Source organism: Penicillium waksmanii (assembly GCF_028829765.1).
Source record: "Penicillium waksmanii strain IBT 27052 chromosome Unknown utg000008l:1.0-5622682.0:1.0-5626561.0, whole genome shotgun sequence".
Taxonomy (NCBI): Eukaryota; Fungi; Ascomycota; class Eurotiomycetes; order Eurotiales; family Aspergillaceae; genus Penicillium; species Penicillium waksmanii.
This window is the reverse complement of record NW_026643254.1, coordinates 3,058,166-3,078,493: the sequence shown is the minus strand read 5'-3', so window position 1 is coordinate 3,078,493 and position 20,328 is coordinate 3,058,166. Positions and strand designations below refer to the sequence as shown.

The following is a 20,328-nucleotide window of genomic DNA, read 5'->3' as shown; positions in this document are numbered from 1 at the left end:
ATGAGCCCCGCGTAGCAGGTTCTGCCTATCTATGGTGGTTGGGTTTGGAGCCTCAGGGAGAAGGGTACCGCCCGTGTCCGAAGTACTTACTAGTAAGTACTTGAAAGGACCTCCCTCTTTAGTTGTCATAAAAATCATATTGGAGCACAATCATACGTGGAGCAGAACATAATAGGCTAGAACGTGTAACCTGGAAAAGTCTGACAAGTTTACCTTACCAGCATCTACCATGCATGCATAGTAATACACTTCTTCTTCCTGAGATCGGCACTGCAGGGCCTCGGACTTACAGGGCTACAGGGCTACAGGGCTACAGTGTTACTGGTAGGTTTCAACGACTATGCCACATGGACAGGGGTCTGGCAAAGCCATGTAAAGTTTGCAGAGTTTGTAAATTATGGATGTTATGTCGTCAAAGTTCATTCGCTCGTGTTCAGCAGGGCCTCCAGCCTCTGATCTGACCCAGGAAGCAAATATTCGCCTCCCTCGTTTTCCGGAACATTCCTGCGATTCTTCTGCTGTGCTATTCTCCCTCCGACCCGCGCCACAAGCATTCGCATTTTCTCCAATTCCTTAATAAGCTCTCCATCCCGGTTGACCAGGTTTGGTTGAATATCTCTGGGTGGTTCTTCAAATGGCTCGAGGAGACGTCGGAGATGTTGTAATTGATCGCGACGACGTTGCCTTTTCTGACGCTGTTCGTCAAGACTGGTGAGTCGCTTCCGAAGCTCCTGGTATCTGTACCACAAAGACTGTTAGGCAGGCGGAACTTGAATCTTAATCGGGGGAGCGATGGGATATGTTTCGAGGCCTGACCTTGTATTTTGTTCTTCAGTCACGCCGGGGGTTTCTAGTTCCAAGGGTAATTTGGCAATATTCCTGGAGTCATCTTGGTCAGTCTCCTACCTTTAAGCAAGGGTATATGGTTCGAACCATTGTTTGGACAAGTCCGTCAATTGACCCACGCCCTTTGCAAAAGCTGCCTGTGTTTGCGCCTCTTGGCTAATAGCGGACCAGTAGAGGCTGGCAATCTGACTGGCCACATGGTGAATCGCTTGTGATGTGTAGACAACTCGATGATGCTGCTTAGCGGCCGCATTTACTATTGATAGGTTAGCATTGGATGACCTCCAAATATTCAAGTGTCTCTATCAAACGCCGAGCTAGCAAGAAAATGTGAGAGGGTAAATGGCCGTACCTTTATGCAGCACATCTTCAATCGCCTTCGCGCTCAACTGGCCCTCCTCGGTCTCCACTGCATATTGTTGCCAATCTTCCGGCAGCTCAAGGCTCTCGGAGAGAATGCGGATTTGGCTCCGAATGAATGTCGATTTCAGCTCGTAAATTGTTCGGGTCGATTCCATTGCTTGGGTCTCATTCAGCACGCCTCATGGCCCAATATGTTGTGGGGTTCCTGGAATGAGAAGCCCGCGACTGCACGCGCCCAGCGGCATCAACGCTTATCAACGCGCGCCTTCCTTATCGCAAGTCACGTGGTATTCCCCGCACAAAATTGGCGAGAAGTACATACTAGTCGTTTGTACTCAGTCAAATTCTAACCAAGTTCTTTGATTCTAAATTCAAGAATAAGTAGGTTGCAGACCTGGAATCATTTTAATTGATATTAGCCAACTTATTTGAACCTATAGGAGCCATTGAAAGCTACTAAACACGCGGGCTTCCGCTTCTAGGACTGTCTACTAGTAGTTATCGTTCAACTCCCTACGATTGCGAAGAAAATGATTACAGAATACAGAATAAAATTTTATTCTCTGCGCATAGGATATTCGCAAACTATTCACGAAACCTCGTGTTTTTGCTGACAGCAACAACTCCTTATTGATTCAGAGTCAGAACACCAGGTCGGTATGGCAAAGTATTGTAATCCGCGCCACCATTCGGGTCCCGTCCTTGGTAAAGTAATTCCAGATTGCAGGGGTCAATGGTCATCGTTTGGTCGGGGTTATTGCGAACCAGATCTCCATGGCTAATATCATTTGTCCAAGTAGCTCCACTATTGGCTTTTCCAGCAAAGGGCTGGCTTTCGGTTCCTGCTTGCACTGTCCATGACCCGCCTAGGCTGTCGGCTGTGAAGGAACGGAAATATCGTCCATTGGACCCAATAGCCTCGACAAGCATAAGGTATTTGTTCTGTCCGCTCACAGTATAGACTTGTACAGCTTCGAATAACTCATTGGTGGTTCCGCTCAGAATAATCTCCGATGATGTACCAAAAGAGCCTGGGAAGTTATCGATAGCCATACTGGACCTATAGATCTTGCCATTGTCCCCGGCAAAGAACAGATACATATTCTCAGAATCACCAATAAGAGTTTGGTCGATTGGTCCAGTATCAGAGTCCGAGATTGTACCAGAGAACAGCTCTGCCTCAGATGACCATCCAGTTCCGCTGGAAGGATCTGTTGAAGTTCTATAAGAGAACGCGGTCGCGCCCCACTGGTATGCGAGAACCCAAATACTCTTCGGCTCGAAGTAGAACAGCGTGGGTGCCACAGCCGAGAAGCTCATGTCGTTCTGGCTTGCTGATTTCATATCTGTCCAGTCGGAGAAGAGACCGAAGTTCATAGAGCCATAGTTGCCGGACTCGTCGGCAAATGAGGCATATACTAGATGCTGATCGTTCAGGACTACATTGGTGAAGTCCTTGAGCGAGGCCCATCCCGACTTAGGCTGTGCCAGGGCATCTGTCGATGTCCAACTGTAGGCCGAGGGCAAATCACAGTCTGCCGCGACAGTATAGATTGATGTACACATCAGCGCCAGGATGTAGGACCATAGGTTTGCCCCTCCGGAAAATCGCATGATTGACATTGGGTCACGTAATGTCGGAATTTAGGAAGAGGGATCCTTTTCGAAGGTTGGATAACCAGGTATGATATAGAAGAGAAGGCCGGCTCCAAAGTTTGTAAAGATCAAGGGTGCGTACAGATATTTATATATTCGTTGTAGCCCAATCCCATTGAGGAAAGCCCCCGAGAAGGTGACCTCGAAATACCCAGGTGGTTGACTGACAAAACAGGAAAGGAATAATTCTCCGTACATGCCCACTGACAGGTGGAGCTGGCTGTTTCGCAGACGACGCCAAGATTGATCGATCAACCTACCTAGCACTAACATATTCATATCCTTTACCCGGCGTCTCATTTCAGGCCGACTCCCTTCTACCGGCATCCTTTAGGAGAGTATTATCTCCATCGGAAGTTTGCCTTTCTAGGTAAGTTGTCGGGGAGGGCCGAGTTTCGTCTCTATTAGCTCCGTGTCGATCCCTTGGCAACAGCCTGAAAGTCGAATACTACTAGCAAGAGAAAATACAAAAAAAAAAAAAAAAAAAAAAGAAACTGTCTTATGGCCAGACGCATGGATTGAGTGAAATGGAATTGCAAATGAAGTCTCGAGGTAATCCGGTTAATCAATTGTGGGGGACCAAGACATTCTGGAACAAGTATCGTGTCAACAAAGAATACTTGGTGTTTCATCATATATTTTCAATTTGCCTAAAATAGACGAGAAATTATGCTTGGCATACTATATACATGTAGTGACATCACCAGCCCTTGCATTTATCCGTCGTGCCCTGGCGTTTTCCTGCCGGGGAAATGTGGGGAAAAGCTCCCATGATTACCATCTTCATGAAATAATCCGGGGGTGAGAAGCCATTAGACGGTACTTGTATGTGCCGCTATGTTATCAGTAAATAGCTATCAGGTGGTGGGTTGTATCCACTCACTAGAGGAGCCCTGTGGGGGTCCCCTATGTCCAGGGCCTCAAGTCTCAACCACCGGGATGTATCCACTAGTTAGTAGTTATGAAGCCGTGTGGGGTGGTGATCCAATATCCCAGGAAGCCTTCTCAACCATCGGGATGCGGAACGCTGTGTCACAGTGAAGATATTGCCGGAGCATGAAATAGCCAGCTTATGGCTATACGAGCTCTCATAACTTCCCCGCAAATGGCTTTTCACCCCTGCAGAGATTCTTCACCCGCCACCGGAGATGTGTGATCACTCCCGGCCGCGTTTTAGTGTTAAGTGCATTGTGAAGGGAAAACAGTGCGGGAAAGGCTTCATCTTGTATTAGTATAAAAGGTGCCCTTTTGGAGAGATGATTGATGTGTATGATTACCACAAAGCCAAAGCCAATTCCACAGTATTTACAATGATGAAGTTCACCACTTTTCTGGCGATAACCGCCACCGTGAAGCTAATTGCGGCGAGCCCTCCGCGTATTACCCCCCGAGACTCTAATGGAAAAGCTACAGTTGATGTGTCTAAAACGACCGGCTCGGCAGAATTTCTTGGGTCAGATTTCATATATGGATTCCCCGACAATGGCGAAGAGGCGCAGACTGTTATTCTGGATTATTTTCTAATGACATTAAGTTCAATGCCTGTCGCGCTGGTGGTGCACAAACAGTGTCTACCGGCTGGGGTGCTGGTGGGCATGACCAGTATATTGGGCGATTTGAATCTACCTTATCCAACTATCGCTCGACTCGGAAGTTCAATGGGGATTTTATTTTATTGATTCACGATCTTAGGGGCTCGGATGGTTCATCGTCTGATAGTGCTCTCGAGCCCGGCGACAACGGGGCTTATTCAGAGTTCGAGAAACGTTTGGCCCAGTTGAAGCAGGATATCAACGAGAATTATATGCTAGACCTATCCTCCTCATTGTCGGTTTCTGCAGTGTTGGCAGTGATATTACAGGAAGTAATTACGCCCAGGCCGGGTTGATGCTTTGCTGGCTGGGTGTATACTATTCCACCGTCGGCCCAATCTGTTACGCCGTGATTACAGAGGTGTCGTCTAATTGTCTTCGGAATAAGAGCGTCTGCCTCAGCCGTATTGCCTATTACATCGCTCAGGTCGTCTGCAATAGCATCAATCCAGAAATGCTGAACCCCACTGCGGGTAATTGGCGTGGAAAGACCGGCTTTTCCTGGGGTGGCTCCTCGGCCGTGTTTTTAGTCTGGGCATTTTTTCGTCTGCCAGAAACAAAGGGAAAGACGTTCGAGGAACTGGATATCTTGTTTGCGAGAGGAGTAGCAGCTCGTCAATTTGCACAGTGCGAGGTAGATGCATATGTCGAGAGTCAAGAGGCCATTACTCAGAGACATGGGTGATGTAAGAGCAATATTCCATTTTGTTGTGAGTCAATCGATTGCGATGATTCTGGATTTTCATAGCGAAAGTATAGGAATGTGCCAACGCCCTCGGTCTACGCACAAACTGGCGGGAAGAGGGGGAGACTATGAATTACACGATTACCTTGCGAACGTAATTGGGAAAGCCCACACTAACCCTAATTACGAAATTTCTGATACTGACTACTGGCCATGTCGAAAATCAAGTTTATCAATATTACACCTTGAACATGACCGGCTATCGAGTTCGCTCAGAAATGACAGAAGACACGCTCGGGGATACATATGCTGTTGCGGGCAGCGACAAGGTGAGAGTTCTGGCTGGTGTACGCCCAACTACTTGTACATAGGGCATTGTCCCGTCGGGGTTGAGCGCTGTTGGACTGCCATCGAGCGGGGATCTTCCCATTCGAACCCTGAGAATTGAGACTGGGGATTTGTATACTGAAACTGATGCACCGACGGATCTGGGGTACTATACGCATTCATATACAGATGACACCCTTCACTTTGTTGTCGGGCAGGATGATCCAGATATCGCATATACTTTCGAATTTGGGATCTGATTGGAACCTACCCAAATTGAGGGTTTCTAGGCCAGCTGTATAATAAGCAAAATAGATCTGAGTCCGGGGTCGGCGTGAAGAAGGGCCTGCTGTCCTAGATACGAGATCGGACTAGATAATTTTGCTTGGAAAATGGTATTTTGGCATTAATCAGTATGATACAAGAGGTGCGTGTGATATTAAAACAGTGTATACCAAGAGTGGACTTTCTATCGGGGTCCTGTGCCTGACCAACGCCTGAATTTCGTCAAATTTCCGACTCATGAATCTTTCTTTTCATTTTTTAGGTCGTCTTCCTTCGCTTTCGCCTTCTTGGCCTCCAGCTGCTCACCAACTTGGATGATGGCTCGCTCCGCTTCCAGCGCCAACTCCGGTGCTTCGAAAATGGATGCCAGCCTTTTTGCGTCGGACATCTTAAGTAATATACGATCATCGCTTTGCTCCATACCATCAACCATACCAGACGCGGGTGTATCGGCCGGTATGTTGTCAAGAGTGCGCGAGGCTCGTTTGGCGTACAGCTCCTCCAATTCCGGGGGAGATATAGGGTTGATAAGGTTCTTTTCAACAAGGAACTCGAGATGGCGAGAGCCATTCAATGCTACAAAATATGGTTGTTAGTCTTTGGACTCAACAATTCGCGAATCGGGTTGACAAACCGCGCCAGTGAGACCATCCTCGGTAGACCAGGTAGAAGAAAGGAATATTCGGGACTCTGCCACGTTAGAACTCTTCGTTAGCACTCTGCCAAGTTTTTCAAAGATCCAGACCACTCCAGATAGAAACTTACATTGGGATCAAAGCGAAGGGTGCTGTCAAAGGGGCTATGCCGAGGCTCCACCGCATCTTCTTTTGATGGAACTCCTGCCGTTCCGTGGCGATGGTACGCAGAATGGTGGGGACTTTTTCCAATCGCAGAGCATTTGCTGGGTATAGAACTTCAATTTTCTTAGACCCATACTGCTCATCGATTCGTCGCTGTGTCGTGAGGGACGGAATGCTCTTGAGACCCCATTCTTCAAATGGGATCCGTTGCTGGACCTTATTTCCCCAGGTCACCAGGTGTTTCTTCCAGCCCTTCTCAGCTTCCTCCCAACCAGCCCATGTTTGCGCCGCCTTTGTCGTCACGCGGTCCAATATCGAAAGCTCCTTGGCGGCGTCTCTTCGAAGCGGTCGCGCATATATCAACGCCCGTCGGGTCGAGATAGGGATCAAGAAAAGGCGCATCACAGCGGGGAAGTTGATGGGGATTTTGGGTCCGGAAATAAAATATCGAGAAAGTCAAGAAGAAGGAGAGGAATATGAAAAGGGAGTGTAATTTCAGTAGACCATGCGCTTATGTGTGCGCCCAAGGGCCTTTGAAGGTTGAGGAAAAAAAAGGTGAAGGTGAAGGCGAAGGGGAAAGTGAAGGATGGCACTAGGCAGGGGGAGACGTCATTCGGCGCGAACCACCCAACTCGTTTTTGGCCCGAGGGTCTCCTAAGCTTGCTTTGCTTCCTTCTTGCATCTTGCACATCACACCCACCCACGCCCCATTTTTATTTACCCCTCGACTCTGTCACTCTGTCACTCTCTCCTGATTTGGGCTATTTCCTAGGCTCTGCTTCGTGATCAGCAATCTCGGTCATGCACATCCCAAATTGACGCCCTTCCGCAGTCTCCGAGTCCCGCCCTAGACCAACCCTGCCATGGATGCGAACAGCTCCAAACAAGGCACTTCGGGGCGTGTCCTCAATGAAAAACTTTCTGAAAAGGTTCCCTCAGGCCTGTCATCACCAATTGCACCCGCGTCCTCGAACCATCTGAGCATCGATACCCAGGCTGTCGCTCTGCGCAATGGTGCTTACGACTCGCCAGCCACCGCGTCCCGAATTCCGGGTGGGCAGATAGAAGAGCTCATACAGTCGCAACATTTCACTTTAAGAACTCTGCCTCGTATGTTAATAGACTTGGCTTCCTCTTTCGTTGTTTACAGTAATAACATTAGTTCATTGTCACTAACTTTTGGCTCTCGTAGCATGGATTCAATCTGTCCAAGCCGCCGACGACGAGGGAGAGGATGCCACAGCAGCCGATCGTCTTTTACCTTCCCAACCGAGCGATGCATTTGTGGCTCAGCATAATCACTCGCCTCATGCATCATCAAGCCACCACTATACTCCATCACAAGATCAACCTCTCTTTGAGGAGGACCGTTCGCCGTCCACAGAACGCGAATCACGCTGGATAACATTCTCGCGATCTATTCAATACCCACGGGAAAATGGCCACGAGAAAAAAGAAGTCACGCCCGAGTGGATGCTCGAGAACCACGGCAGTTATGCGGATCCTTGGCGAGGAAAGCACCTTGAAGGTGACAGCCCAGAGTATCCATTGCACTCGAAGAATCGCCGTGAGATGTGGTTTAAGAGGTTCCAAAGCACTCTTCTCAAAAGTCCCATAGTGCCGCTGATTTTACGTCTAACCGTCTGGTGTTTCTCTCTCTCTGCTCTCGCCTTGGGCGGATCTATCCAACATTTCTCTGATCAGGGCACCCACTCGCAAGGACCATCTGCCCTGATGGCCATCATTGTTGACGCCATCGCCCTGGTGTACCTCCTCTATATTACGTTTGATGAATACACCTCAAAGCCCCTGGGCCTGCGTTCGCCTTCAGCGAAGGCGCGACTTATCTTGTTGGATTTGGTCTTCATCGTCTTCGATTCCGCCAATCTTAGCTTGGCATTTGCTTCTTTATCAGAAGTGACAGGATCGTGTACTGAAGCAGAAGTCAACCAAGAGATAGACCCTCGTAATGACAGAATTTGTGTTCGACAGAAAGCCCTGGCATCGGTTCTCCTGGTGGCTCTACTTGCCTGGCTAATGACATTCTGCATCAGTGTCCTCCGGTAAGTACCGACGACGTCCAGAAAAAATGATTCACTTGGATACTGATATCGTTATAGACTTGTTGAAAGGGTGAAGCATTAAAAACTCAATCTTTCGATTGCGCTTTGATTTACTCCAAGCTTGCTGTGTCTGTCGGGGAAGTATGTTCCGGAAGCATGCAATGTCGCCTATCTTACCCAACGTTGAACCCTGGCAAATTGAGCCCGCATTCCCTATTTAATGGGTCTCTATGAATCCGTGACAAGCCCAGGATGTCCTTAAGTCTATCTTTGCTCCTCCGGCGGCCCATAAAACACGCACCACTGTCTACTGCTTCCCAGACAGATACGAGCCCACCATCCGAAAGGGTTCATAAGCATCGTCCACTAGCAACCGATTCCCATCCTCGACGGGTATAATTGCCTACCCACCTCGTCGGAGGATTGATTCAAACCGCTGTGAGCTGTGTTCACCTCCAGAGCAGAGACCGACCAACCCACGACATTACCAAGAATCTCATGGGCAGTTGCGTGGAAATGGGGTCGGCCATATACGATATAAAACCCAGTAGGGTACAGCTTTTCCAGCTTCTTCCAAGTGCCGTTTGAGTTCGGCGGCTGTGGCGTCGAAAGCGCCGTGGTATCTCATGAGTGGATGTCCTTGAATCGCAGTTTGGGGGATGAGCTCCCAAGAGGAGAGAGATCTGATGGCAAGTCACCTGGATCTCTGAGAGTTGACGAAAGGTCATTTCTGGTGTGTTCTTCTCTGGTCCGAGTCTAGGTTTCGGTATAGATTTCTCGTACAAGCGCTACTATGTACTGGTTATGGCATTCCCGATCAGAACCCCGGCCTTCACCAAGACAATGACGTCATTCCGGGGCCTGTAATACCGCCCGGGCAAGGCGTGCGATTCTTTGTAAACAGCTTCGAGCTCTGTGGGTCTTGTTCTGGCTCTTTTATTGCCTTAATCTTTGCTTTTTTCTCCTTTGTGCTTTTTGAGTTGACTTGGCATAGATGTGCTTTATTTATCACACGTTAGCAAGGTTCTAGATTGCTGATTGTGCGAAGTGATACCACCAAATCCACCCTATAGGTGGTAAAAGTAATGAAGACTCTAGAGCAATACGATACCAGATCCTAGTCTCTTTGAACAACTTAGCACTAGTATAACATGCTACGATGAATGGTGAAACTGTGATATACTTTGTAGGGATGCCGGCAAAACAACCAACCCCAATGAGCAACAAGCTGTGATCGCCCCATTAAGACCTTCACCGCCCGATGCTGACCGCCCGCGGTCGATGCATCGAGGTCCCCACGCATCTCAGCCTCATCTTGCCGCCACACTCGTCTGCCTGATCTCTCTTCTGCCTTGCTCTCACTTGTTTCGCATGGGAGGCATCGTTCTTTCTTTTCTACTCTCTCTTTTCAGGCATTTCCTCCTCTCAAAATCATCAGTAGTTGGATTCTGCACCAAAAATTACACGCTGTGACTCGTGGCGTTCGACCCCATCTCCGACCCTGGGAGATTAAGTCTCACTTGTACGCGCTCCTTCAAGGAGACCGACTTGACCTCTTGTATGGCGTGTTCCGGACCTTTCCAGCTGATCTTTTATCATCTTTCTTCCAGAATCATTCCCTTCCTTCGTCCTTGCTAAATCGCCCCATCTCTCCCCAACCACTATGGCAGCCATGCCTCAAACACCGCATAAAGATGACCTCCCCGAAACGTGAGTTAGGATAAATGGATACACAAAAAAGACAGAACAGGGCTGATTTTCCTCCAGGTGGTCGTTCCTCGAGGCGGGAATCGATAATGTGATGATGAAGCTGGAGGAAGGAGTTGACATGAAGCATGTGAGTGACTCGAACGCCCTCGTCCATAATGAAGCAACTGGCTCTCATTTGAATGTCCGCAAACTCATCTTGGTTGTCTTTTTCTAGTACATGGCTCTTTACACGTATGTTTGATGCCCGCACCGATTTTGTTTTCCCCGCTCACAGATCTACCACAGCGCCGTCCACAACTTTTGTACCTCACAGAAAGCCGTCACCAGCAGTCAAGGTCTACAAGCCCACCGAGGAGGTTTGTCACCCTTATTCCTAGCCCGAATCGCGGGTTCCCTGGATAGAATTTCACTAACGGGACGCCCTATGCGCTCAGCACACCTCTTGGGCGAAGAACTTTACAAGTTGTTAGGCGAGTATCTATCGCGCCATCTGGCTGTCGTCTACAAGGAATCTCAAAGTCACGCCGAAGAAGCTCTTCTAGCATTCTACATCCGCGAATGGTCCCGGTACACCACCGCCGCCAAATATATCAACCATTTGTTCAGCTACCTCAATCGACACTGGGTGAAGCGCGAGATCGATGAGGGCAAAAAAAATGTTTACGACGTCTACACTTTGCATCTCGTCAAGTGGAAGGAGGATTTCTTTGAGCATGTTCACGAGAAGGTGATGGATGCCGTGCTAAACCTCATTGAGAAACAGCGCAACGGCGAAACCATCGAACAATCCCAGATCAAGAGCATCGTTGATTCATTCGTCTCTCTGGGCCTGGACGAGAACGATAGCAAGAAGCCCACCCTCGAAGTCTACCGAACCTACTTCCAGACGCCGTTCATCGCAGCCACCAAGCAATATTACGAAAACGAATCCCGACAGTTTGTGGCAGAGAACAGCGTTGTCGAGTACATGAAGAAGGCGGAGGCTCGACTTGCAGAGGAGAAGGATCGGGTCGGCCTTTATTTGCACCCTGATGTCACCAAGCTACTTACCGAGACGTGCCTCGACGTCCTTGTCACTGCCCATTCCAACTTGCTTCGTGATGAGTTCCAGATTCTCCTGGACAATGAGCGTCAGGAAGACCTTGCCCGGATGTACCGACTCCTATCTCGCATCAAGGAGGGACTGGACCCTCTGCGTGCTACCTTTGAAAACCATGTGCGACGAGCTGGCCTAGCTGCTGTTGAGAAGGTCGCATCGGAGGGTGATAACTTCGAGCCCAAGCTCTACGTGGACGCCCTTCTACAGGTCCATACCCGGTATCAAAATCTCGTTGACGAGGCTTTCAATGGCGAATCTGAGTTTGTGCGTTCTCTCGACAATGCTTGTCGCGAGTTTGTCAACCGAAACCGCATCTGCAAGACAACAACGACTCGCTCTCCAGAGCTCCTGGCAAAATACACCGATGGTCTATTGAAGAAGGGTTCCAAGGCTGCGGAGGAGTCCGAACTGGAGGAGATGCTCACGCAGATTATGACTGTCTTCAAATACATCGAGGACAAGGATGTTTTCCAAAAGTTTTATTCTAAGATGTTGGCGAAACGCCTGGTGCATGTCAGCTCGGTGTCCGACGATGCAGAGACCAGCATGATCAGTAAACTGAAGGAGGCTTGTGGTTTTGAATACACCAACAAACTGCAGCGCATGTTCCAGGACATTCAACTCTCCAAAGATCTCAACTCGAATTACAAGGATCACCAAGAAAAGACCTATGATGACGACGACCGCAAAAAGATGGTCGACTCGCACTTCCAGATCCTTGGAACTGGCTTTTGGCCTCTCAATCCTCCCACGACCCCCTTCAATGCTCCCACTGAGATCAACAAGACCTGCGAGCGGTTCCAGCAATTTTACTTCGGCAAGCACAATGGTCGTAAGCTGACCTGGTTGTGGCAACTCTGCAAGGGCGAAGTTAAAGCGAATTACATTAAGAACGCCAAGCTACCCTACACCTTTCAAGTGTCGACTTACCAAATGGGCATCTTGCTGCTGTTCAATGAGACTGACACCATGGGCTATTCCGACATCCAAAAAGCGACAGCACTCGGCCCTGAAGTCCTTGATCCTAACCTCAGTATCCTTTTGAAGGCGAAGGTGCTCCTGGCAAGTCCGGAGGGTGCCAAGCCTGACCCCTCCACCACTTTCTCCCTCAACTACAACTTCAAAAATAAGAAAATCAAGGTCAATCTCAACATCCAGATTAAGTCGGAGCAAAAGCAAGAATCGGATGATACCCACAAAACCATAGAAGAGGACCGGAAACTTCTGCTCCAGGTACGAACCAAGCTCCCCTCCCCGACCCGCTCCACACCTCGCTATGCATTGTTCTATTCTTTACTAACGCTCACCAGTCGGCCATCGTCCGTGTTATGAAATCTCGAAAGAAGATGAAGCACGTGCAACTGGTGCAAGAAGTCATCCAGATCGTCAAATCTCGCTTCCCGCCCAAGATCCCCGATATCAAGAAAAACATCGAAGCCCTCATGGAAAAGGACTACATCGAGCGTCTAGACGGGGACGAAATTGCTTACATTGCTTAAATTCCCAACCTCATCTCTATCATTTGCTTTCCCCCTTCACTCTTCATTCCTCCTTATCTCATCGCATCAGGCTCACGCCCGTTTCTATGTTTCCGTTTCCCCCAATCCTCCTCTATTATCGTCGCGCCTCTGCCTGATCTGATCTGATTCGGTTGGTTTCCACCTTTGCTTGTTGCTTCTCCACCATTCTGATTGGACAAAAGAGGAGGTGCGGCAAGGCTGGTGCCTTAAACTAACTGGGTGACCCGGAATCGACGAGGAAGGGGTATTTCTTTTTCTTGCTTGGTGGGGATAAGGGAGCTTCGGAGCACAAGAACGACGCATTTTGTGTTTATTTTATTCCATCTTTCATCATAGCGTTGAGACGACAGATCAATGATAACCCGAATTCTCCTTTTATTTCCCCACGTGTATTTTGATCAGGCTACTCGTACCCCGTCTTACCTTACCAATAATTTTGAGGAGTCCTAATTCCATACTTGGATCTCCCACCCTAGTCCTCCCCCGCAGTCCACCTTGCTATCGATCTGATTAGACACAGAAGAAATCGACCGCCTTGATCTCATACCCCGTATTTGCTTCAAATACGAAGGTTTTTATTTGTTCCACTCAAGGTTCGACACGCGAGCGTAGCTCTATTTTCCTCAAAGTTGCCGCGGAATACCAAAGCTCTGATCAAAGCGCCGAGCCATAAGGCAAACTGTAGCGTAACGATCCATGGATTGTATCGGTGTTTCAGGAATCTACAACCTCACCAACCGGCGTGCCCATCATTTGTCGCACAAGACATTTCAAGATCCTACAACAAACTTGATTGAAGGGGACTATTATGCATGTTCTGAGATCAGAGACCTCATGTCGCACAGGTTCTTTCATCCCACACATTAGTATTTAATCATAGTCGTCTCAATATAGGTAAAGTCCAGTGCAATCAATGTCCAATTCCAAGTTCTAGCGGAGATGCAAGTTGATCGCATGATGCGAGAGTCCTAAAAGGAATAAAAGAAAAAGAAAACGCAAGAATGCCAAGATCGTATCACACAGGCTGCGCAATTCTGGAAAGTAACTTGAGGTCAATTGGAGTATTTGAGAAAGGGGTTGGGTGAAAATGTAGTATAGACAAAAACAATTGAAGAATGAGAATGCTGTTCTAGAATGGGTATGCCGCGCTACAATGCCAAGTACCAGAGATATAAAGAAAGGGGCGAGAGGAAAGGAGAAGAAGAAGAAGGGGGAAAAACAAGTACATGACATGAAAAAGGAAAAAGGAGAATGCGTCACTCAATTCATATGTACTGTCGTGATGGACGAGGTGCCGAAAGAAAAATCATTTGCTAGAAATAGAATCCTTGGCCTCGACGTGCGATTGCTCTTCGTCTTTGACGGGCAGAGCAGTCAGCGAATCATTCGGTCGCGGATCAGCGGTCTTCTCGGAGCGCTCCGTATTTTCAGCGGTAGGCTCGCTGGGGTTGAGGTCCAGGCGAAGTCCCTCATTGGGCGTAAGTGAGACGCTAGTGAAACCGTCCGCGTCGGCAGCTTGTTGTTGTTGCTGCTGTCCCGGAACCTTTTCAGTTTCAAATGGATTCTCCTCCGTTCCATGATCGTGCGCTGGGAAGCCTTGCGAGAGGGGTGACTTGGGAAAAGGGGCATCGGCACTCTCGTCGCGTTTGAATTCACCACTCTCGCGACGCAGAAGAATATTGCTCCATCTCTTTCTACGGCTCAGACTGCGCGACAGACCCTCGGCATCTTCGCTTTGTCGCTGCATCGAGCGACGACGGCCGCGATCTGACTCGATGATGGTTTCGCTGACGATGGGCAGTGATGGTACCGATGGTGACGGGGCGACTGCGCCCTGCTGCGGGCTTGGCGAAGCGCTGCGCTTTTCTTGCCACTCGCGTCGCTTCTCGTTCGCCCATGACCCCCATGAACTGAAATATGCGCCGGCCTTTTGGCCGGCTTGGCCCACTGTAGCCTGGGCCTGGGCGACGTCAATTGACGCTCTTGGGCGGCTCGCAAACCAAGCACCCGATGTTTCGGAAGTGGAATCATCGATGGATCCTTGTGAAGGGGAGGCGGGGGTATCGATCGAAGCGCGCTGTGACTGGGAGGATCTTTCTTCATTGCGCTTCTTTTGGTTCTCGCGCACGGTTTCCATGTCGGACCAGAATCTGCTGTATGCTGCGCTGACTTTCTTCTGGCCTGTCGCAAGGTGTCTGCCGAGTGCCTCCCGTCCCTCACGAACCTTTTCGTCTAGATGAAGGTCGGCTACTTGTTGAGAAAGTCGGCGTTGGATATCCTCCACGGTCAATCCCCAGCACTTGGGTGTCGGGGTTCGGTGATAGAAAACAAGAGTGCATCCGAGGTGAGGCGCGAGAAGAGTGCATAGTTGGAGGTCTTCTGCCACTGGATCAAAAATTCGGTGTTAAAGTCGACAGCAGGGTCTCCTTCAATGTTGAAGTTTTGTAACTGCGCTCTGCTACGATGGCCAGAATCGCCGGAAGTAAACGAGCTGAGTTCCTCGTGGTATTTCATGGAAGATAATAGGGCCAGCAGGTACTCCTCAAACTGCAATCGAATGAACTCCTCGGAGCCCATAAAACCAAGGGTCTTTGGGCGTGATGGGTGATCTTCATCCCAGGTGTCATTAACGATTTGAGTGAGAAGATCGATCCAGCGTCTGTCGGCCGTGGATAGGGCCAAAGCGTTGCGGAGAGGCAGAGATGAGATGCTAATGCTATCTTCATCAAGCTAGTGGTCACAAACTGTGTTAGAAGTGTTATAACCCAGAAAAGGAGCAGATGACTCACGTTGATTAAAATATCACTGTAGCGGTCCTTCTGTTGTAGAAGCAATGAATTTGTAGATCCCACGACATAGGACTTCGTACCATCGTCGGCTAGCAGATCTAACTGTTGAAGAGGGGTATATGGCCCTAACATGCTTCCCTGGCAAGAGAGTTAGGGTTCCAGTCAGAATTCTTAGTTGAAGACAACGCATACCTTTCCAAAGATCTGCAATGGTAGACCCATATATGCCAGCACTGCCGAAAGGTTAGTAAATCGATGATTGAAGAACGGATCGAGAGAAAACCCTACAAGAGCTGCGATCACTAGTCTTGAGAGAAGTTGGCTTCTCAACGCTCTGTTCATAACTGTCAAATGAAGGATCTGCGCAGTCTTCCAAGTTATTTATAAGACCGGGTATTAAGGAGATGAGCGAAAATTGGAGCATGCATAATCTTTCGCATCGTGTACCGAAGAAAAGCATCTTCATTAATCAGCAGAATTCATTATATAGATCCAACCGAGAGGGGATAGATGGCCCATACCTTGGGCTGCAATAGCAATGCCTTGAATAGTACCAAAGTCTGGTACTTGAATTCGTGAATCATTTCTCGGAGGGAGAGACCTTGAGTCCAAGTCAGTCAAATGCCACGCGAATCGAAGTATATGGACAATACTAACCCAAGTTCTGATCTTTCGGGCCATCCTTCATCAAGCTAATCACCAACCCCTCGTGAAATTTCTAGATCAACTATGAGTCTGCGGTTCATTTCTCGAGTCCATGGAGTCATGTATACCTTCAAAATATCGATATCGGAAAAGTCGCTATCAATCCACGCACGGAGTTAGCTCAGCTCAGTGGACCATTTCCAACAAAAAAAACTCCCTCATGCGGGGTATCCCAGCCGCTCTCTACTGCACAAGGGCTGTTTTTAACATACCGTTGAGCAAACCACGCCGTTGTTACCACGGAGAGCTTCTCACGCAGCTGGCCTACCCTCTGCGGGGAATCGGTGACAACAACCACCGCCTTCTGTACCGTAGATCTCGTCACGTCCGGCGGGCGATTGAGGAGGAGCTTGGCATCGAGCTGGCGGGAGCAGGCGATACCGAACAGAGAGGTTTCAGGGGTATCGGGTGTTTCTCTGCCCCGTAGTGTAAAATAGGAGAATTCCTCGGTCGAACTAGAACATTTATAAGTCCCAAGACATTAGTGCGTTGCTCTTCATTATAAAACCAAGGGTGGCCATATCGACTCGAGAGACACGGCGTGACCACTTTTAGGTAGGGTCCGGGAAGGTAATGCCATACAGGTGAGCGCCATCAGACAGGGCCATGAACGGCAGCAATGACCAGTCATTGTCCGTGGCAGGGTTCGCGCCTTCGTTGGCGATGCAATGCTCGATTTCCGGACCCCTGCAGATTGCATTAGCATAGGTTTTCGTCGGCACATTGCCACGAGACCAGTTGTCAAAGACAACTGGGTTATGACTGCGGGGAAGCACGCACCGCGCATGGTGGAAATCAATCACCAGGACAATCGGATCTTGTTTATTCGGAATAGCCATGGGGACGGTCGTGCGGGGGGCAGTAAAGATCGGGGATAGTGAATGTAAGGGTTCGGGGGCGTTTCTCCACGGCCCGAATTGTCCCCATAAAAACACGAGCGCAAGGGAGCTGGAGTCAGGAGAAGAGAGCAAGTAGTAACATGTACGGAGTATGAGAATCCCATGGGTCGCAGGGGATTTCGATAGGCTATCGCTCACGTGTTGATTGCGGGCGGTGTGGCCTTTCGATGGCAGCCCCGCGGTGACTCTCCAGGGCCAATGGAATGATTGACAGGGAGTAGGAGTAGTAGGAGTAGTGTAGTAGTTAGTTATGGCCTACAGGAACTACGAGTTGTACACACTCTAATTGTTCTTTCCCAAATATAATTGTACCGCATGGTAATGAAAAGGTATCCCCTAATCACCGGCCGATTCTTAACGACGCCGAACTAGCTATGGACAATTGGCTTTCAATAGGCCAAAAAAGAAAGGAAAGAAAAAGTCAAGACGAACACGCCCACTTTGCAAAGCTTCCCAGTTAAAACACATATATGATTTGGATGCCGTGGCTCCCTGATTTGGAGGTGGAGGAAGTTAACAGGAGAGGGAAACCTTCCGAGAAGGAAAAAGGAAGGGGAAAAAACACGACTGCAGAAAAAGATACTATGGTAGAAATTATGGTTCGTTGGATCATGAACTTCATGCGTAATTCTGGGGGACGCCGCCTCCTTGCACGGCACCGCCAGCAACCAGAGCCTGGCCAGCCTCGGTTCCTTGGTCAATGTTGTGGAAGTCGAGAATTTCCGAGTACCTATTGAGAAAAGAAAAGAATAATGTAAGCGTCGTTTTATTTCATGCACACGAGGGGTTACCCACATCATGATCTTCCAGGTATCCACGGGTAGGTCGGCATCATTGAACGACCAGTCGAACTTCTCTTGCGCGACCGGCTCGTCGGTGGGGTCGTGGTAAGGGGCCAGGTATTCATGCGCCAGCGCTTCTCCGGCCCGGACTCGCTTCTTGGGGTCGAACACCAACATCCGCTCAAGCAGATCGACGGCTAAATCTTTGTCAACAGGGGCACACAAGGGGTGGGGCTGTGGGAATCGAAAGTCACGAACCATCGGCATCGGCATTCCGGAACTTATTCGCCAAGGGTATGCGCTCGCGCTTCGGTAGGGACTTGACAAATCGCAGGGTCTAGATCCAGAGGAAAGTAAAAACAATTAGCCAAGGTCCGGATTTGGCGCTACCTCATGGCAGGGATGGGACTCACGTTTTCGCTACAAATAGTCTGGATCACATCGTCGGGAGGAGTTCCCAGTAACTCGGTGATGATCGAGAATTGGTTGACATGGTCCTTTCCAGGGAAAAGTGGCTTGCCCTCCAGCATTTCGGCGAAAATGCAGCCCGCGCTCCAGATGTCCACCTCAACGTCGTACTTTTGCCATGTGAGCATAATTTCAGGCGCACGGTAGTAGCGTGTTGACACATAGCCGGTCATTTGCGGATCCTGGATTCGAGCGAGGCCAAAATCGCAGATTTTCAAGTCGCAGTTCTCGTTGATTAGGATATTGCTGGGCTTCAGGTCGCGGTGGACTACACCAGCGGAGTGGACATATTTCAATCCACGCTGTGGGCAATTAGTCAAAGAACGAGTTGTCGAGGGATCCCAACGAGAAAGAACCCCAGATTTTTATAAACGTCAAAGCAACTCACGAGAATTTGGTAGAGGAAGTACTGGATGAATTGTTTCTCAAGAGGGCGAGAGGTGAGGAGTCGGTGGAGGTCAGTTCCCAGAAGCTCGGTAACAAAGTAACTACAGTCATTAGTCCGCGTGTCGGTTTCCAAACGTGTCATATGATGACATACATATCCTCAAGAGGAGAGATGAAGATGTCGCTCAGGCTGATGATCTGTATAAAGCGTTCAGTACATGTGAGCTAAAAGTAGACTGATACGAGAAGAACCCACATTTTCATGGCGAAGGTGTTTGAGAAGCTTTAGCTCTCGGTAGGTACGCTTCGATAAGACCGGAGTGCTGAAGGGCTTCATGATCTTCTTGACGGCGACTGGCTGGCCGGTTAATTGGTCGCGCGCGGAGCTATCAAGCGCCTGATGATTAGCGATGGGGTGAATCTTGCCGACGGGGGCGCGCGCGGCAGAATCGAGATGGGGATGATGCTCACCACACGAGGCCAAAGGCACCCATGCCAACCGGCTGCAAGTCCGAGTACCTAGAAGAAGAAAAAAAAAACACGATCAGCGATGAGATTCACGCGCCCGGCGGGGCACAGGGCGACATACCGGCTGGTGATCTCGAAGGTAGTGCCGAAGATCTGGGAGCGAACGAATTCGGCCATGATGAAAACGAGACAGCTTTTGTTTTTTTTAAGTTGAGAAAAGACAGACACGAAAGAGATAGAGATAGAGGGGGAAAGGGGTGAAGCCGACGGAGGGGCCTTGGAACGTATGTGGGGAAGGGCCTTCTGCGGTGAGAAGTGCAGAAGTGCAGAAAACAAGGACGATGACGTTTGCGAGCAGGTTTCTGCGGCTGACTCAGTCGGGTCTAGCCTTGAAGGAGGACAGTATATACGAGAACAGTAGGGTATGAGTATATAGATTCCAGAGGATAACATTGATTGAATAATTGGTAGTATTTAAATATGTATATAAATAAACTACTACTAATACTTCACTCCCCCTTAATTAATATTTCCTCCCTAATACCCATATACATACCCTAACCCTACGTTCCAGTATAATGTACTGAGTGCTGGTCCATCCCCACTCCGCGCGTCTCGACCGGGCCATTGCCGTCCACATTGCCCGGGAACTACGCTAAAGGGGCAGTACTCCTACATACTCGTAGGTCCGGAGTCCGAAGTCGAAGTACGAGTATCGTAGTGCCTCGATCTCAACTAATCTTATCTTCCTACGTACGATATACTGCAATCCGCTTGAGGATTCTGAAAAGGGCCGAATCGCTAATAACTCGCGCTTAGCCCGGTCCCGACACCTGCTGCGTTGTGCGGTTGTCATTCGCCCTCGGCTTGGTCCCGCCAATGTC

The 20,328-nt window shown here is 49.2% G+C and overlaps 9 protein-coding genes across 9 annotated transcripts; 4 read left to right on the top strand and 5 right to left on the bottom strand.

Moving 5' to 3' along the window:
* Positions 1-419: 419 nt before the first annotated feature.
* N7481_009468 (kinetochore subunit FTA4 family protein) lies at positions 420-1,364 on the bottom strand (the record flags this gene model as incomplete). The annotated part of the gene is made up of 4 exons (XM_057268687.1): positions 420-738; positions 817-879; positions 934-1,102; positions 1,199-1,364. 4 exons carry the CDS (start codon positions 1,362-1,364, stop codon positions 420-422), a joined length of 717 nt encoding a protein of 238 aa, XP_057119364.1.
* A 472-nt stretch (positions 1,365-1,836) lies between these two features.
* On the bottom strand, positions 1,837-2,823 carry N7481_009467 (alpha-L-arabinofuranosidase axhA; the record flags this gene model as incomplete). The annotated part of the gene is made up of 1 exon (XM_057268686.1): positions 1,837-2,823. The coding sequence occupies one exon, from the start codon at positions 2,821-2,823 to the stop codon at positions 1,837-1,839; it is 987 nt and encodes a 328-aa protein (XP_057119363.1).
* Positions 2,824-4,175: 1,352 nt separating this feature from the next.
* N7481_009466 (uncharacterized protein) lies at positions 4,176-5,142 on the top strand (the record flags this gene model as incomplete). Its single annotated transcript, XM_057268685.1, is given in 3 exon segments — positions 4,176-4,367; positions 4,400-4,692; positions 4,707-5,142. The coding sequence occupies 3 exon segments, from the start codon at positions 4,176-4,178 to the stop codon at positions 5,140-5,142; spliced, it is 921 nt and encodes a 306-aa protein (XP_057119362.1).
* A 251-nt stretch (positions 5,143-5,393) lies between these two features.
* N7481_009465 (uncharacterized protein) lies at positions 5,394-5,729 on the top strand (the record flags this gene model as incomplete). Its single annotated transcript, XM_057268684.1, has 2 exons — positions 5,394-5,471; positions 5,514-5,729. 2 exons carry the CDS (start codon positions 5,394-5,396, stop codon positions 5,727-5,729), a joined length of 294 nt encoding a protein of 97 aa, XP_057119361.1.
* Positions 5,730-5,989: 260 nt separating this feature from the next.
* On the bottom strand, positions 5,990-6,956 carry N7481_009464 (mitochondrial K+-H+ exchange-related family protein; the record flags this gene model as incomplete). Its single annotated transcript, XM_057268683.1, has 3 exons — positions 5,990-6,330; positions 6,389-6,444; positions 6,520-6,956. The coding sequence occupies 3 exons, from the start codon at positions 6,954-6,956 to the stop codon at positions 5,990-5,992; spliced, it is 834 nt and encodes a 277-aa protein (XP_057119360.1).
* A 461-nt stretch (positions 6,957-7,417) lies between these two features.
* Positions 7,418-8,699, top strand: N7481_009463 (phospholipase D regulator; the record flags this gene model as incomplete). The annotated part of the gene is made up of 3 exons (XM_057268682.1): positions 7,418-7,664; positions 7,747-8,617; positions 8,675-8,699. The coding sequence occupies 3 exons, from the start codon at positions 7,418-7,420 to the stop codon at positions 8,697-8,699; spliced, it is 1,143 nt and encodes a 380-aa protein (XP_057119359.1).
* Positions 8,700-10,280: 1,581 nt separating this feature from the next.
* Positions 10,281-12,925, top strand: culA (cullin culA; the record flags this gene model as incomplete). Its single annotated transcript, XM_057268681.1, has 6 exons — positions 10,281-10,327; positions 10,385-10,454; positions 10,542-10,558; positions 10,613-10,683; positions 10,762-12,659; positions 12,737-12,925. The coding sequence occupies 6 exons, from the start codon at positions 10,281-10,283 to the stop codon at positions 12,923-12,925; spliced, it is 2,292 nt and encodes a 763-aa protein (XP_057119358.1).
* Positions 12,926-14,252: 1,327 nt separating this feature from the next.
* On the bottom strand, positions 14,253-17,279 carry N7481_009461 (uncharacterized protein; the record flags this gene model as incomplete). The annotated part of the gene is made up of 11 exons (XM_057268680.1): positions 14,253-15,196; positions 15,247-15,676; positions 15,736-15,873; positions 15,928-15,968; positions 16,024-16,195; positions 16,257-16,336; positions 16,393-16,453; positions 16,509-16,536; positions 16,653-16,895; positions 17,023-17,127; positions 17,221-17,279. The coding sequence occupies 11 exons, from the start codon at positions 17,277-17,279 to the stop codon at positions 14,253-14,255; spliced, it is 2,301 nt and encodes a 766-aa protein (XP_057119357.1).
* Positions 17,280-17,957: 678 nt separating this feature from the next.
* On the bottom strand, positions 17,958-19,621 carry sakA (mitogen-activated protein kinase HOG1; the record flags this gene model as incomplete). Its single annotated transcript, XM_057268679.1, has 9 exons — positions 17,958-18,069; positions 18,135-18,318; positions 18,380-18,458; positions 18,535-18,891; positions 18,978-19,077; positions 19,131-19,174; positions 19,233-19,362; positions 19,448-19,495; positions 19,566-19,621. 9 exons carry the CDS (start codon positions 19,619-19,621, stop codon positions 17,958-17,960), a joined length of 1,110 nt encoding a protein of 369 aa, XP_057119356.1.
* Positions 19,622-20,328: the final 707 nt, after the last annotated feature.